The sequence below is a fragment of the Lynx rufus genome, unplaced genomic scaffold (assembly GCF_022079265.1).
Source record: "Lynx rufus isolate CCGP_SWC_20201006 ecotype Redwood Valley unplaced genomic scaffold, mLynRuf1.p SCAF_7, whole genome shotgun sequence".
In the NCBI taxonomy this organism is placed as follows: domain Eukaryota; kingdom Metazoa; phylum Chordata; class Mammalia; order Carnivora; family Felidae; genus Lynx; species Lynx rufus.
The window spans coordinates 83775581-83791838 of NW_025814889.1; the positions used below are offsets into that span (position 1 = coordinate 83775581).

General features: G+C 49.7%; 2 protein-coding genes across 2 annotated transcripts; both read left to right on the plus strand.

Annotated features, from left to right (window-relative positions):
• The first annotated feature begins 1489 nt into the window (after positions 1-1489).
• On the plus strand, positions 1490-9773 carry INHBC (inhibin subunit beta C). The gene is made up of 2 exons (XM_047065465.1): positions 1490-1802; positions 9025-9773. The coding sequence occupies exons 1-2, from the start codon at positions 1490-1492 to the stop codon at positions 9771-9773; spliced, it is 1062 nt and encodes a 353-aa protein (XP_046921421.1).
• A 4542-nt stretch (positions 9774-14315) lies between these two features.
• INHBE (inhibin subunit beta E) lies at positions 14316-15626 on the plus strand. The gene is made up of 2 exons (XM_047065340.1): positions 14316-14613; positions 14875-15626. Exons 1-2 carry the CDS (start codon positions 14316-14318, stop codon positions 15624-15626), a joined length of 1050 nt encoding a protein of 349 aa, XP_046921296.1.
• Positions 15627-16258: the final 632 nt, after the last annotated feature.

The following is a 16258-nucleotide window of genomic DNA, read 5'->3' on the forward strand; positions in this document are numbered from 1 at the left end:
GTGGCAGAATTTCTTCAGCACAGGTTACTCTGGTCCACAAACAAACCTACATAGCAGAAATAATAAACTTGTATTAAGCACTTGCTATGTGACAGCCAGTGTGTTTTTACAAAATTATTTAAATCTCAAGGCTCTGAGATAATCATTACAGATCTATAATCCTGTATTCAAAATCTATTGGGCCAGACATGTTTCAGAATTCAGAAAATTTCAAGTTTTAAAAGGGTAAAATGATACATATGCTTTATATTACACAACACCCCTAGGAGTAGGATCCCAGAATCAATTAATATTTTTGGAGTAAAAATGTATAGTCTCCGTACACTTTTTAAAAAGATCATAGATAACCTCCCCTGTATTCAGGTCAGACTTAGTCACCATATGGGTTATCAAAAAAAAAAAAAAAGGATTATGGGTTTTTTTGGATTTTGGTATCATGGGTAACCATTTTTCCCACTTCTGCAATGAAAAAACTAAAGCAAGCGAAGTCAAGAAAGTTGCCCAAAGTCACGCCACTAATAAAAGGAAGAGACAGAATTTTGACCAAGAGTCATCTAGTTTTTTAAAAAATCTATCTTCCTAACTCTGCCCACCATTCCTGCCAGGTAAATCCCTGCTGTGGGGACATAGGCCCTTCCCTGGAGAGCCACTGGTCAGGACTTTGGAGGACCAGGGATTCTGAGAAATCTCAAAATTTCTCTTCCTAAACAGACAAATCCCCAAAAGGTGAGTAAATCTAGCACTCAAGCCCCATTCCCACCTTCAGACTTCCCACTGAGGACACAGAAGACCTGGCTGGAACACTTCCCCTCCTTTGCCTTAACCTTCATACTGGCTAATCTGGATCCCAGCTGGGTAAAACCTAACGGGATAGGGGTGGGAAGGACTAACAAAGGATTCTGCATTATGAACCTCAGGGAGGGAGAAAAGGGGCATGGGGCTTTGAGAAGGACCAGGCAAAGGAAAATATAACTCTCAATTATCCCCACGACAGTGACAGGAAGTGTCATGCCAATGACCCCTCTTGTTTGAGAGTCAGTCACGCTTTAACACTCAGCCTAAAAACCTCTCATCTCTCCCTTTTCCTCCAGGCTTCCCAGCAAGGCTATTGATCTGAAGAGGAATTTCATCTCTAACCTTTGTCCCCAGGCCTGGCAGCTTACTTGGGTAACCCACTGCCTCCCCACATTGGCCCGGGGACATTTCTTTCCCCAAACAAACCAACCTCCCCTCACATCCCCCACTCTGTACTTTCACTGACTATGTGTTCGAGGCTCCTGCCAAGTTCTACCTGTAACTGGCTTCATCTCCCAAGTCAGATGTTTGGCTGCTGTATCCCCTGCAACAAGGAGTCATGCCAGCTGGACACACTCTCCTTCCAGGGCCCCCGGTGGCCAGGTTGGAGTTGAGACCACAGCTGTTGAGACCCTGAGCCCCAGTTTTACAGCTCTGCCTCAGCTGTATCACTCAAAGAGGCCCTCCCCCAGCAATGATCTCCTCATTGCTCCTGGCCTTCCTCCTCCTGGCTCCGGCTCCAGCGGCCATTCCCAGAGCTGACAGTCAGTGTCTGGCATGTGGAGGACCCGCCTTGGACTTGGATCGCCAGCGGGAGCTGCTTCTTGACCTGGCCAAGAGAAGCATCTTGGACAAGCTACGCCTCAGCCAGCGCCCAACACTGAGCCGGCCTGTGTCCAGAGCTGCTCTGAGGACTGTGCTACAGCACCTCCATGGGCCCCCCCAGGGGACACTTCTGGAGGCTGACAGGGAACAGGAATATGAGATCATCAGCTTTGCCGACACAGGTGGGTTCCTATGCTATAGATCTTCCCCAAACCACCTGACCTCTGTGGGAAAGGAAACGTCTCCTCCCAGCCTAACCCCTGTCCCCCTCCCCCAAACCATCCTACTCTTGCTTCCCATGGCCTATAATCTCCTAATCCCAGGCTCTCACCCCTCCCCACCCTACCTCCTGCTCTCTCTTATTTAGACTTCACCAATGGGCAGCTGGGAAGTGGGTAGAATTCACTTCTTTGGGGACCGCCTGTCTGCATGTCCTCTGGCTCCCACAAACTTCCACAGGCTGTGGTGTGAGCTAATCTACTTCCTCGGCCTGGCCCCTGAGGCTGGGATCTGGGGAGTCTGTCCTTTCTCTGTTCTCCTCATCCCCCAGATGCCTCATTTTAGTAAAAAGGAAAACAGAAGAACACTGGGACTACAATACCCCTCCAACCTACCCCTGTTCTCTCGTCTTAATACCTTGGGTCCTCACATCAGAACAGGGTCAAAATGGGATTCAGAAAGGTGGGTAAAAGAGGAGAAAGGAGGGTTACCCCCAGAGAGGGAAGAGGAGTTGGAGAATTTAGTGCGTAGTTAGAGACAAGGTCGAGAAATTGGAGACAGGACCCTAGAAACAGAACACAAAGTGATGTCTTTGGCCTCTGAGCCTCTTGCAAGCTCTTTCTGAGGTCTGGAAGATCCTGCCCACTCCTGGCCCCTTTCCCCTGGTCAGCACCTACTCCCCTGTCCCTTCAAGACCCAGTGCTCCCATCCTCAAAAACCCACCCTGACCTGAAGGTGATGGGCTCCCTCTCCCGTGGTTCCCATACCCTCACCCTGAACCTGAACTCTGTGTGGAATTGCCTGTTTCCAGGTTTTCTGTGAAGTCTGTCTTCCCATAAATGTCAATCCCTTGAGATCAAGAACTGTCATTTATTCTTCGCGTTATCACCAGAAGGTAGCGTATAGTAGAAATAACACTTGTATGATGTTTACTTGATTCTAAGCCTTTTACACACGCTGACTCCTTAAGATCCTCACAACAAGCCAGTGAGGCAAGTACTACTGTTATCCTCATTTTAAAGATACTGAAACTGAAGCACAAAGATGTTGAGTAATTGGGGCACCTGGCTGGCTCAGTCCGTAGAACATGCGACTCTTGATCTCAGGGTCATGAGTTTGAGCCCCACGTTGGGTGTAGAGCTTACTTAAAAAAAAAAAAAAAAAAAAAGAGGTTGAGTAACTTCTCAAGGTCCTATGACTGGTAAGTGGTGGAGCCAGACAGCCTAGCTCTGGAACCCATGACCTTGACCACCACACTACTCTGCCTCTCGTGAACACAGTAGATGACCAATAAACATTGGTTGCGTTAAACAACCAAACCATGCTATAAGTCAGCTTGACCACAGTGTAGAATCATCAGTGATGCATAAGACCCTATTCTAATTCAAAAGGGGATTTCTGCCTGTGATTAAGAACACAAACTGGAGCCAGATAAACCTGGGTTCAAATCCCTGCTCTGCTGCTTATTACTCTGTGACCTCAGTTGTTAATAGTTTTCTCACGTATAAAATGGGGATAATGAGAGGATAGTTGAGAGAATTAAATGAAGTAACACAGGTAATGTTCTTAGAAGGTTAAGGTGGGAAAGAGCAAGAAATCGAAAACTCAGCTCCTGTGCATGAGGGGTTTAGTTGCTGCTGGGAATAAATTAATTAGAAAGTAAGGCAGAATGAAATAATGCTAGAGGAGGGCACAGAGCTTGTTGGGGCAGGGGTTATTCATTGGGTCCTAGGGAGATAGGAAAGGCTTTCAAAAGAAGATTGCAAATGGACTGGCATTGTAGAATAAGTTTGACTTCAATGGGTAGAGAATGGTAAACACAGTAAATGGAGAGTAAAAGTCTGAAGGAGTAAACTGCATTTGGAGTTGAAAAGTAGCTCAGAGTGGATGAGCACAAGGTAGACAGATAACAACGAACCATGGCTCCCTTGAACACCAAGATCCTGTTTGGTGTTTTGTTTTGTTTTGTTTTGTTTGTTTGTTTGTTTGTTTTACCTCTGTATCCCTGACACCAGTTCCTGGCAACATTGTGATAATAATGTCAGCTACCAGGTATTTAGTGTGCCTGCCTCATCTCATTTAAAGTAGACTTTATTATTTCCATCTTCTGAAAGCAGAACTGACACTCAAAGAAGATCATTTACATGGCCAAGGTCATACAGCTTGCAAGGGGCAGAATTCAAACACAGTTCTCTCTGACTTCAAAGTCTATATACTTTCCACATATTTGCTAATCAATGAATGAGTACAACATTCAGGCCCAAGGGGGCCTGATCTGAGATGACATTTGGAAGTGAGAATGACTGATACCTGGGTTCTACCTTTTTCATTTCAATATGTTAGCTTGAAGTTTTTATGCCAATTTAAGCTATCATCTACACTACAGTATGAAAGCAAGATCTGAGTGTTGCTCTTGGTGGAGATAGGAAGAGAGAGCTTGGGGCTCTGCAGAAACTGGAGTAGGGGCGTTCAGTGATGTCCTGGAACTGCCTTCTACTGGCTCGTGAGAACAAATTACAAACATCTCCCAACTCCGCATCTAGGGTTGTCATGTTAATAGTTTGAAATCAGCCGTGGTGGGAGAATTTATACCACAGAAATTGGCAAACATTACAAATCAGGGTTTAGTTCCCTCCGGAATCCAGTTGTTAAACATTTACCAGCACATCACTGCCTGTGGCCTAAAATACAAGTTATCTGCCTGCCACACACCTAACATGCAATGCTGACACAGGGACAGGATAACCATAATAGATACTCCTCTTCAATATGGGAGACAGGGGAGTGGGGGACACAGAACAGTCACTGATCCACGAACATTCTGATATCCAGCCAGGCACATATCTTGGTCTACCCAAATCCAGAATTCTCTTAGTTAGGGCTGGGTCTTGCTCCTTGCTAAGAGTTTCCTCTCCTCTTAAGGAGAGCCCATCAGTGCTCTCCTTGGCTTCTAGATCTACTGTCTCAGCCCTTGGCTCCACCCTCTGAGATGTCTTTCCTTTTACATAGGAAATGACCTGTGTCTGCAGCTGAGAAGTTTTCTCAGCCTGCTTCCTGCCCAAAGAAGTTGGGGGCCCAGAGACATCTTTTCATTTTGAATCATCTCTGTCCCTTTTAGTCCAAACTGGTGCTGCTTTCACTACTAAAATTATCTGTAAAACCCTGTGAGTCTTCTAAATAATGAATTGTAGTCTACTCGATTAGACAAAAGACACTCAACTTTATCAAGACAGACCCCTCTTTAGGTTACAAGGCGGGATATTGTGGGTCAACACTCAAGATCCTTCGAAGCCCTTTTGTCTAGTTGAGAGGATCTACAGAACATCATCTTAAATTTTAGATTTTAACAAAGGTGTTAGATCTTAACAAAGGCTCTTACAGCTGACCCTTTTTTAAATGTTTTGATCTTCACTCGGAGACCATGTTTTGCTGGCAATGCCCTGGATTTGATTTTTACCCTGAGACCATTTCTTACTTTGAGAACCTTTTGCCAGACAGAGAGGTGAGGAATGGAAAAATATCTTATTGTTCAATCTAGCAAGTCCTGTTGGAAATATTTTCTCTAAATTCTGCTTGAAAATTGAACAGTTCCTTTTTTAGTTCATGTCACTCCTGAAATGCCTTCTCATAGGCAGCTAAAATAAGCCAATTGGCACTTCCAGCATTCTGCCTGGAAATATCTTTAGCTAAATTCACAACTTTGTTAGATACCATTTCTAGCTTCCAAGTTACCACAGATGATAGCCAATACATAACACAGGTTCCCCTTTCTCCAGCTTCCAGTGGCAATTTCCTCACTGTTCTTCCTACCTTTGCTAACAGTCTCCTCACCATCCTCCCAACGTCTCCCTGCCACCCAGTCCCAAAGCCAACGCTACATATTTTGGGTCTTTGTTATGGAGCACCCTACTTCTGTAACAAATTTCTGTTTCAGTTATCTCTTAATACAACTAATCAGCCCAAACATAGAGGCTTAAACCAAAAAAGTCAACATTACTGATGATCGTGTGGTTTGACTGGGCTTATCTGGACAGCTCTTCATCTCCATTTGAGGAGTAGGTAAGGTCACTGAAGCAACTGCATTCAGTCAGGAGCTCGGATGGGACGGGAACATCTAAGATGGTGTCTGATCCTCAAAGTCTCTCATTATTCAGTAGTCTAGCCCAAGTTTCTTTAAAGCCTGGTGGTTGGCCTCCAAAAGGGCAAAACATCATTGTGTAAGCACTTACCAAGTTTCTGCTTGAACTGTGTGCTTGCCTATGTCTCATTGGCCAAATCAGGTCACACAGCCATGCCCAGACTTAATGTGGAAAGGAACTGCACCAAGCCATGAATTTTGGGAGGTGTTGTTCATTGGGGGCCAACTGTAATAGCCTACCATAGCCCCTACTTGTTATGTGTCTGCCTGCTTTAACTAGGGTAAATTAAGAGATTTTAATGGGAGGGTGCTTAGTGACACAGCAAGATTAGTTGAGCCCCTCAGACTCTTCATCTAGGATTTGGGAATTGAGGCACACTAGAAGATCATGTCTCTTAGCTAAGAGGAGCTGAGTAAAAGATTCTGTAGACTTGGGAGCTGGGGCCACCATTTTAGGACCTGAGGAAACTGACAAAGGAGAAGTAGATCCACAGGGAGAGAGGAATGGAGTAGTCTTTCTTAGAGAGATGGAGATGAGAGATGTCATGTTGGCTTTGAGAGCTGTCGAGAACAATCTTATTCCTGACTTTCCAATTCACACGAAGCCCAGTTGAACTTTATTTTCATTTAACAATCATGTTTTGAGTGCCTATTATGTACTAGATACTACAGAGAATGGTGAACCGTACAGGCACAACCTCCACCTTCATGGAGTTTACATTCTAGATGGCGGGGCAGGGAGGAGGAGAGAAGAGGAGGAGAAGTACATAGTAAACATATGAACAAAAAACAAAAATGACTACAGAGAGTGGTAGTAGCTATAAAGACAGTTAAGCAGGACGATGTATTAGAGAAATGGTCATATTGTTGAAGGCTGCTTTAGATATGTTAGTCGGAAAAGCCTCTCTGAGAAGGAGACATTTGAGTTAAATGCCAAAAAGAAGACAGTCCTTCAGAGATCTTGGAAAGACATTCCAGACAGAGGAAACAGCACGTGCTGAGACCATGAGGTGAATCCATGTTTGGTGAGTTCATGGAACAGAAAAGAGACAGTATAGGTAGAATATAGTCGTTAAATGGCAGAGTGCCTAATCATACAAGTTTTTTTGTGCTAAGAGGTTTAGTTTATTCAAATAGCAATGGGGGGGCACCTGGGTGGCGCAGTCGGTTAAGCGTCCGACTTCAGCCAGGTCACGATCTCGCGGTCCGTGAGTTCGAGCCCCGCGTCAGGCTCTGGGCTGATGGCTCAGAGCCTGGAGCCTGTTTCCGATTCTGTGTCTCCCTCTCTCTCTGCCCCTCCCCCGTTCATGCTCTGTCTCTCTCTGTCCCAAAAATAAATAAACGTTGAAAAAAAAAACAAACAAATAGCAATGGGAAGTCTTTGAAGGGTCCTTAAGCTAAGGAGATCATCCCATTTATGTAATAAAATGCACGCTGGCTGATATATGGAGAATGAATTGGGGGACAAGAGTGGACCATCTGGGAAGCTATTGCCATAATTCAAGAGAAAAATGATGGTGGGTTGAACTAATATGTAGTAGAGGAGATGGGGATGAGTGCAATTATATTATGAATTGGAGGTGGAGCTGTCAGATATTGCAGATAGTTTTAAAGTAGGGGATGAGGGCAATCAAGGTTTTGCCTCAAGCAATGCATGTATAGGGAATAAGATTGGAGAAGGAATAGGTTTGGGTTGGGGTGGGATAAATCTAGAGTTTATCTTTGAACATGAAGAGTTTGAGATATCATTGGATATCCAAATAGAATATCAGATCAGCAGCTGGATATACAAACCTGAGGATCAGGGAGAGGTCAGGGCCAGGGATATATATTTGGGAGTCATCAGCATACAGATGGAATAGAAAGCCATGGGAATTGATGAGATCATTCTGGGAAAGAATATAGATAGAGAAGAGAGCTCAGGACCTTCAACATTGAGAGGTCAGGGAGAGGAAGAGGAGCTGTCAGTAAGAGACCAAGATAGAGTGGCTGGAGTCGCAAAAACCAAGAGAAGGAAATATTTCAAGAGGGAGGGAATGATTAAGTGTGTCAAACACTGCTTAAAGGTCAAATAAGATGAATATAAAGAGATGAAACCATTGGATTTGGCAGTGTAGAAAGTGTTGGTGATCCTGACAAGAGCAGTTTCAGTGGAGTGGAGGGAACAGAAACCCAATTAAGGTGTTCCAGGAGGTCAGGTAAGGGATGAAGAGAGAAAATTGGACAAGAGTAATAGCGATAGGAAGAAATACATAGAATCATTGTGGTGAGGGACTGGATATGGTTTCTAGAGGTGATAAGGAGGGTAGTGGTCCACCAATTCTAAGAACAGAAAGAGGGGTATATAGGAAGGAAAAGAGTGATTTCCATTTGGGAAAATTTTTATTTTAATGTGCTGGCAGGACATTCATGTGGCAAAATTAAGCGGTTAGAACTTTAAACCTGAAGGTTGTTGATTCCCAAATCTTTTTTTTTTTTTGAGAGAGAGCTCTAGAGAGAGAAAGTGGGGAGGGGGAGAGAGAGGGAGACAGAGGATCCAAAGCAGGCTCCACACTGACAGCAGAGAGCCCGATGTGGGGCTCAAACCCATGAACCATTAGATCATGACCTGAGCCAAGTTGGACACTCAATCAACTGAGCCATCCAGGCACCCCGTTGATTCCCAAGTCCATATATCTAGTCCAGAGGTACAAAATGGTCTAGACTAGACATCCAGATATGAGACTCACCAGCATAAAAATTGTGTTGGCTTACCATGAATGTGGGTAAGAACTCTCTTCAGTGTAGAGTAAAAGGAAGTGAAGGTCAAAGACAAACTATGGAGAATTCTTGCATTGAACAGATGGTCAGAGAAAAAAAAAGCCAGCAAAGAAAATCAAGGAAGACTCATAAGAGTTGTGTCATAGAAGCCAAGAGAGAAAAGATTTTCAATAAAGAAGGGGTGGTCAACAATGCCAAGTGCTGCAGGGAGTTCAAGCATGCTGAGAGTAAAGAGGTAGCACTGACACTCAGAAGACCATAGTGACTGGGGGTTCTTGTGTCCACAGGCTTTTCCAACATCAACCAGACTCGTCTTGACTTCCACTTCTCCTCTGATAGAACTGCTAGTGCCATGGAGATCCAGCAGGCCAGCGTCATGTTCTTTGTACAGCTCCCTCCCGATACCATCACCTTACCTTTGAAGCTGAGGATCCTTGTGCCAGGCTCACATGACACCAACCTCACCTGGGCCACTCAGCAACTGCTGGAGGTGGATGCCAGTGGCTGGCACCGGCTCTTCTTGGGGCCTGAAGCTCAGGCTGCCTTCAGCCAAGGGCACTTGACCCTGGAGCTGGTACCTGAAGGCCAAGGAGCCCAGAGCTCGGTCATACTGGGTGGGGCTGCCCACAGACCTTTTGTGGCAGCCAAGGTGAAAGTTGGGGGCAAGCACCGGCTTCACCGGCGAGGCATCGACTGCCAGGGTGGGTCAAGGATGTGCTGCCGACGAGAGTTCTTTGTGGACTTCCGTGAGATTGGCTGGCACGACTGGATCATCCAGCCTGAGGGCTACGCAATGAACTTCTGCACAGGGCAGTGCCCACTGCATGTGGCAGGCATGCCTGGCATTGCTGCCTCCTTTCACACTGCGGTGCTCAATCTTCTCAAGGCCAACACAGCGGCAGGCACCGCCGGAGGGGGTTCATGCTGTGTGCCCACGGCCCGGCGCCCCCTATCTCTGCTCTACTATGACAGGGACAGCAACATTGTCAAGACTGACATACCTGACATGGTGGTAGAGGCCTGTGGGTGCAGTTAGTCCGTGTGTGGTATGGACAGCCCAAGGTGGGGTAGGCAAGCATGCCCTCCCGGAAGTACCCTTCCTTGAGAGGAAGAGATGGCCCCATAACTGTCTCTGTCCAGAAGGAGGGCTCCCTCTTCCTGAGCAACTGATGGAAATTATGCCAACTGTGACTTGAGGAGATCTTCATCCAAAGAGAGTCACTGTACATCTTCATGACCACCAGTCTCTCTCCTCAAGCTTAGTCTATCCAGCAAGCCCTACAGGCTCAGCTGCCACCCCAGGGACTCTGATCCACCTGCAGCCATTGGCAGTGACATCTAGTTCCTAGGCAGAGATATCCGTAGCCTACCCTTAATCCATCCCATAATCCACAATACTTCCCCCTCTTCCCGCTTGATGGCTGTCACTCCAGGATGAGCTGACCAAGCCCCTTCCCCGATTTTCTGGATTACCAGAGAGCCCCTTCCTTGGATTCACTGGGGATTAGATCACTGTTTTCCAAAGTGAGGTTTACTCTTCTCTGTATCTTGAGCCCCTTTCTTATTTGCCTTGCTGGGCTGGTAAGGCTCTCTTGGCACATCCTTATCCATTCTTTTCCCTGTTCTATGACCTTAGGGGCTGACTCACCTGAGCTCCTTTGGCCTCTGGCTTCCTGCTGAATTTGACTAAGGGGAGACACAAGCAGGAGATCAAAGGATAGGAGGTGATAGAGGCCAGGGTATTTCTTACTCCTGTTCCCTCTTTCTAGTTGCCATGGATCTGTGTGACTGTGGCTGCGGCCTGTCCCTACAACTCCTGTCTGGCTCGCCACTGGCCCCAGCTCTGCCTAGGTTCTGATATCACTGCTTCTGCACTAGGGGCTTGCTAGTCCCGGGGAGCTTCAACATCCCTCCTTGGTTCCCTTAACCCTGCCTCTGTAAATAAGTTCTTTATTAAGTCTCCTTCGTGATACAAACGCAGACAGCTGAATAGTTCTTTTGTCTCCTGCTGAGACCCTGGCTGACACCAAGGATGACACAGAGTTTGCCTGCCTTGTGCACTTCTACTCTCTCTCATACACAGGCTCCTCAGGGCTGAGCTGTTGTGTCTATCCCGTACTTCATGCCTCTTCCTTCCCCAGGCTGACTCGTCTTCTTTCTTAGGCCCCCTCCTCCCCCCCTCCCAGAACCACCTTTGCTGGTCTCAGTGCCGATAAAGACTTAGGATTTACCTGCTCTTCTCCTCTCTCTATCCTCACTCCGAGAGATGAGACAGATCACTGCTCACTCAGCAACCAGGCTGACAACCTGTGAGCCCTTCTGTGGTGGGAGGCAGAGGCACGGCTCAGAGCTGGCTGCCCTCCCTCACTGAACCCAAGGGCTCCATCCAGGAGACGTGCTTGGAAGCTGGAACTGGCCAAGGGCCACTCGCATGGGACAGGGAGAGTAAAAGGAAGGCACGGAATGAGGACAGGGAGGTATTTGCTCTGAGACGGGGTCCTCTCTAGACCTTTGCCCTTCTTTCCCCATCATCCCCTCCCTTTGGCTGGACAGCCCTGAACCATGGGGTCGATATTGTCTGCAGCCCAAGGCCGAGTTTGCGCAAAACCCATGTGTCCTTTGGGTAATGTGATGTCTGTGTTTGCTCAGCTTATAACCCCCTCCTCCCAGGGTCTGAGGTCCCTGGAATAGGAAGCCTAGAAGAGACAGCCTGAAAGGGACGTCCTTAGGGCCCTGCAAATCTGAGCCTTGGGGCTTCCTGAGCAACCCACGGAAGCTCTGCCACCTTTGCCTTGAGGAGATCTTCATCTAAGGACAACATCTAAGGAAGTCTTCTGTGCCTCTTTCCCCCCCTTCCACAGTGTGTCCCCTCCCTACAAGCCACTGTGATCTAACCTCTCTCCCTCCAACTACACCTTCAGTCTGCAGGGGCAAGACAAAGGTGAGATGAAGCAAGGCACTCACTTGGGGGGGGGGGCAAAATTGTAAGGGGATGTCAAGAAATTCATCAATTAAGATAAATAATATCTTAATGGAATATTTTTAAAACACCAAAATGAATGCCCCCAAACCCATGATGAACAACATAACAAATTTTAAAATAAACACGGCATCAGTATTACTCTCTTTCTTTTTGGCTCTGCCTTTTGGGAAAAGGGAAAAGGGTGGGTCTGTTTTCTTCCGAACCTTTTCTTCCGGAGCCTCTTGGCCCCTAACTCCAGACTGAGTTGGGTTTTTCTCATTTGGGCAAGATAATCACTCCGGCTTCTACTTCCTTACCCACCCCCAAGCCTGTCCCTCCCCAGCACCCAACCAGGTTGGTGGTAGGGCGGGCCTGTGAGGCAGATGGCTGGGGTATTTATAACCTGGGAGCACTTCTTGGGGAAAGTGACTAAGATGCTAAGAGCATATTTATAGCTGGGTTCTGACGTAAGTGTCAGTGGGGAGGTAGGGCCAGGCCAGGCACAGCAGCAAGAGGGTAGGAAGAGCTGAAAATTGGGGGCACCTGATAGAGAGGGTCGGGGAGAAGTAGGGTCGGCTGCCACTTTGTTCTGCTTCCCTTGACTCTGTCTCCTGGCACCCACAGGTAAGCCCTCTGAGACACCAAGCATAGGCAGAATCTTCTTCGCAGTTCCATGTTCCAGACCCTAGGAGCAGAGGGCTGTCACTCTCATCATCCTCAACCAACAGAGAAGTTGCTGAGAGCCAGGGAGAGAACTGGACAGAGGGGTTTGAATATGTTTTGACCTGGGGAGACACGTAGGGAGGAGAGGAGAGTCTCAGAGTCTCATCTCACTGTCCCCTCTCCCCCTCCCCACCACACAGTGCCCTGGGTTTCTAGGAAGAGCCTGGCACCCGTCACCAAGCTCCATTGCCACGTGTCAATATGACGAGGTCTAAAACCAAAGGTAGCGGCGACGTGGGGCCTGACGACAGCTTCTGCTCTCTGGCAGTGGAGAGAGGGGAGAGCACCGGACCAGCCTCTCTGTCTGCTGTAGGAGAGACAGAGTCCCCAGAACGAGAGGTTGGGAAGCGTCCGCATCTCCCCTCTTCTGAGAACAGCCCATTCCCTGGGAAGCTGGTCAACGCTAAGCCAGCTGCGGTCCAGTGGCGCCACACTGCCACATGGTGGACACCGGCGGTACTGAGGCCCAGCCCCCAAAGCACCACTTTTCTTCCCCTGGTGCCAGGTCTAATAGTCCCTTGACAGCCCCCACTGGCTAAAGAGAGGGGAGATTAATCAAATGGAGTAGGGGCACATTTCCCAATCACACTTCTTGCTTTCTAGCTTCTTGAAGAAACCAGGGACACGGAGAGAAAGGCTAGCATGAAGTCAACCCTAAGTTGAAGGTGGAGGGGCCATGGCCCTTCCACTCAGTGAGGAAGCATGGTAAGGAGGGCTGGGATTGGAACTGAGGTTGCTGCAATCATCTTGCTTTGCTCTTAAAAGTCCTTAAAGCTCCCACTTCCTGTCCCCGCTCACAGAGGCCTGGCACCACTTCCAGGATGTCCTAAATTTAGGCAACTCTCACAGTCCCCTTAAAGAGAACCAGCAGCTGGGTATGGGCCTTCCCAAGTCCCATGCCCTTCTGCCAGCCTTGATGGACTCTGCCCTGCTCTAAGATTGCATCACCACCACCCGTACCTCTCTGGTTCCTCAGACATCGTAGCGACATGCCCTCCCCCCCAACCCCCCTCCGTGCTCCAGCCCTCCTCCACGTTGTGCTCCAGTCCAACTGGACTCTGGGCGGCCAGCATAGGCAGGGTCAGGAGGTGACTTCCGTGCCCCGTGGCACTGCCACCTTGGCCTGGGCAGGAGGACTCCGCTCCTCTCCCACCCACAACCTCTCCTTGCTGTCCCAACCCCGTTGCTAGAAATAGAGACCAGAGTTCTCCTTCTGGCCCAGAGATCCTGGAGAAATGACCATCAGAACTCACAGCTGTCTGATGAAAACTGTTGCAGCAGAGGTGGCCGGGCAAGCTAGAAAGACTAGAGGTATGGGGAAAATCGCCCTCCCCACCTAGCTCGTATGGAGTCCCTCCCCTGAGCCCCAGACCTTGGGGACTGAGCATGTGAAATCATTCTCTTTCTTGCATCATGCGTGTCCACATTGCCCCCCCACCCCCCTACCCCACCTCAAACTCAGTGACCAGGGCCAGATGGTGAAACCTGAGCTGGGGCGGGGTGGGGGGGACCTCCACCCCCTCCCCTGCAAGGACCTGATGGGCAGCACAGCTGGCCAATCCTGGGGCTCAGAGGGTAGGTCTGCTGGCTGACCACTAGGTGAGGGAGCCCCAGGTTGCGGCTCTAAAGAGGCCCCAGTCAGTAACCAGCCATGAGCTGTGAGGGTCAAACCTGCAGACTACGCTAAACTCAGCTACCCATAGGACCATCCACCTACTGCCTTCCTGAGTCCCAGGAAAGAGAAGACAGGTGGCTCTACCCTTGGCCAAGGGTAGGTGTGGCACCGCTGTCTGCCTCTGCTGCGCCCTCATTGGCCTCCACGCAATCAGATCAACAGAAGGAGCAACTGCCATCTCAGGCTCCTGACCCAGCCCAGGGCCATTCACCAGGAGCATGGGGCTCCCTGATGGCCAGCGCCAGCTGGTGCTGCTGTGGGCACTGGTGTGGGCACAGGGGGCAGGGTCTGTCTGTCCCTCCTGCGGAGGTCCCACACTGGAGCCCCAAGCGGAACGTGCTCTGGTCCTGGAGCTAGCCAAGCAGCAGATCTTGGAGGGGCTGCACCTGACCAGTCGTCCCAGAATAACTCACCCTCCACCCCAGGCAGCGCTGACCAGAGCCCTCCGGAGACTGCAGCCAGGAAGTGTGGCTCCAGTGAATGGGGAGGAGGTCATCAGCTTTGCTACCATCACAGGTGGGTGAGGGAGAGAGCGAGGCAGAGAGCAGACCGGGAGAGGGAGGCGGACGGGGAGACTGATGGAAAAGGCAGACGGCGCAGGGTGTGGGAGGAGAAGTTGGGGCGGGGACTGGCTGCGGAGGACGGGGGACCCAAGGCAGCCCCAGTTTCTTCTAAAGGTGGGTGCTAGGGAGAGCCGTGGGTAGGGCTTGCGGGGGTCTCCGAGGAGAGCTTTAGCTCTGCCCACATTCCTCCGTCCCTTCTCCATCTCCCTGGCAGAGCCTTCCACTTCCGCCTGCAGCTCCGTGCTCACCTTCCACCTGTCCACAGCTCAGTCCCGGCACCTGTACCACGCCCGCCTCTGGCTGCGTGTGCTCCCCACCTTTCCCGGCACTCTTTCCTTGAGGACCTTCAGGTGGAACCCAGGCAGGAGGCGCCGAGAGTCGCGCACCCTCCTGGCGGAGCACCAGATGACAACCCCAGGCTGGCACGCCCTGACTCTGCCCTCTAGTGGCTTGAGGGGTGAGGCGTCCGCTGTCCTGAAACTCCAGCTGGACTGCAGACTCCCAGGAGGCAACGCCACGGCTGCCCCACAGTGGCTCGTGGACACGGCGGGAGATGAGCGGCCCTTCCTGGAGCTTAAGATCTGGTCCAAGGGGCCTGGAGCAGGCCGCACCAGGAGGAGGACCCCTACCTGTGAGCCCGAGACCCCCTTATGTTGCAGGCGAGACCATTATGTAGACTTCCGGGAACTGGGATGGCGGGACTGGATCCTGCAGCCGGAGGGGTACCAGCTCAATTACTGCAGTGGACAGTGCCCCCCTCACCTGGCAGGCAGCCCGGGCATTGCTGCCTCCTTCCATTCTGCTGTCTTCAGCCTCCTCAAGGCCAACAACCCTTGGCCCTTGGGTACTTCCTGCTGTGTTCCTACTGCCCGAAGGCCCCTCTCTCTCCTCTACCTCGACCGTGACGGCAATGTGGTCAAGACAGACGTGCCAGATATGGTGGTGGAGGCCTGCGGCTGCAGCTAGCAAGAGGACCTGGGGATTTGGAGTAAAGAGATCAGTTGGGGGTTCCCAGGCAAAGGGCATCTGTGGCTGGAGACATTAGATTCCTGATCCACAGCCCCACCCAATGGGTGGGGTGGCAGTATGACTGGGTTGACCCCTAGGGGACCTGAATGGGCACGTGCTCGTCCAGACTCTTGCCTATTCCAGGTTGATGTGTGGGGAGATGGGGAAGGTGTGTCCTCTAAAGGAATCTACCCAGAAAGCATGATTGCTTACTCTAACCCCTATGAAAAGATGGCAGAGGTGAGGGAGGGACAGAGGGAGGGAAGGAGAAGGCAGAGAAAAATTACTTCGTCTTTCTCAAGAAGAGAAAGTCCTCAAGTGAGGGGAGGAAGAAGCAGACCAAGATCCCAGCAGGCTTGGGACAGGGGAAACAGGCTGGCCAAGGGTAGGAACTTTGGAAGAGCTCTAAGGGAGCGTCAAGAAAGAGATAGGCAAAGGGCTAAGAGGAGGTGTGTGGGAGAGCCCCAGAACTGGGAGTCAGGAGAGAGGGGTGCTGAGCCCAAGAAGTTCCCTGTTGTTTTTTTTTTTTCCCAGCGGGGGACAGGACGCACTGGGGAGACAAATGTTTATACTTTCCTAATAAAAATGAG

Bases quoted from the DNA above. Each gene is read 5' to 3' on its own strand.
- INHBC (XM_047065465.1), top strand. From the start codon at position 1,490: ATGATCTCCTCATTGCTCCTGGCCTTCCTCCTCCTGGCTCCGGCTCCA. The intron at 1,803-9,024 runs GTGGGTTCCTAT...TTGTGTCCACAG, and splicing joins CATCAGCTTTGCCGACACAG to GCTTTTCCAACATCAACCAG.
- INHBE (XM_047065340.1), top strand. From the start codon at position 14,316: ATGGGGCTCCCTGATGGCCAGCGCCAGCTGGTGCTGCTGTGGGCACTG. The intron at 14,614-14,874 runs GTGGGTGAGGGA...TCTCCCTGGCAG, and splicing joins CAGCTTTGCTACCATCACAG to AGCCTTCCACTTCCGCCTGC.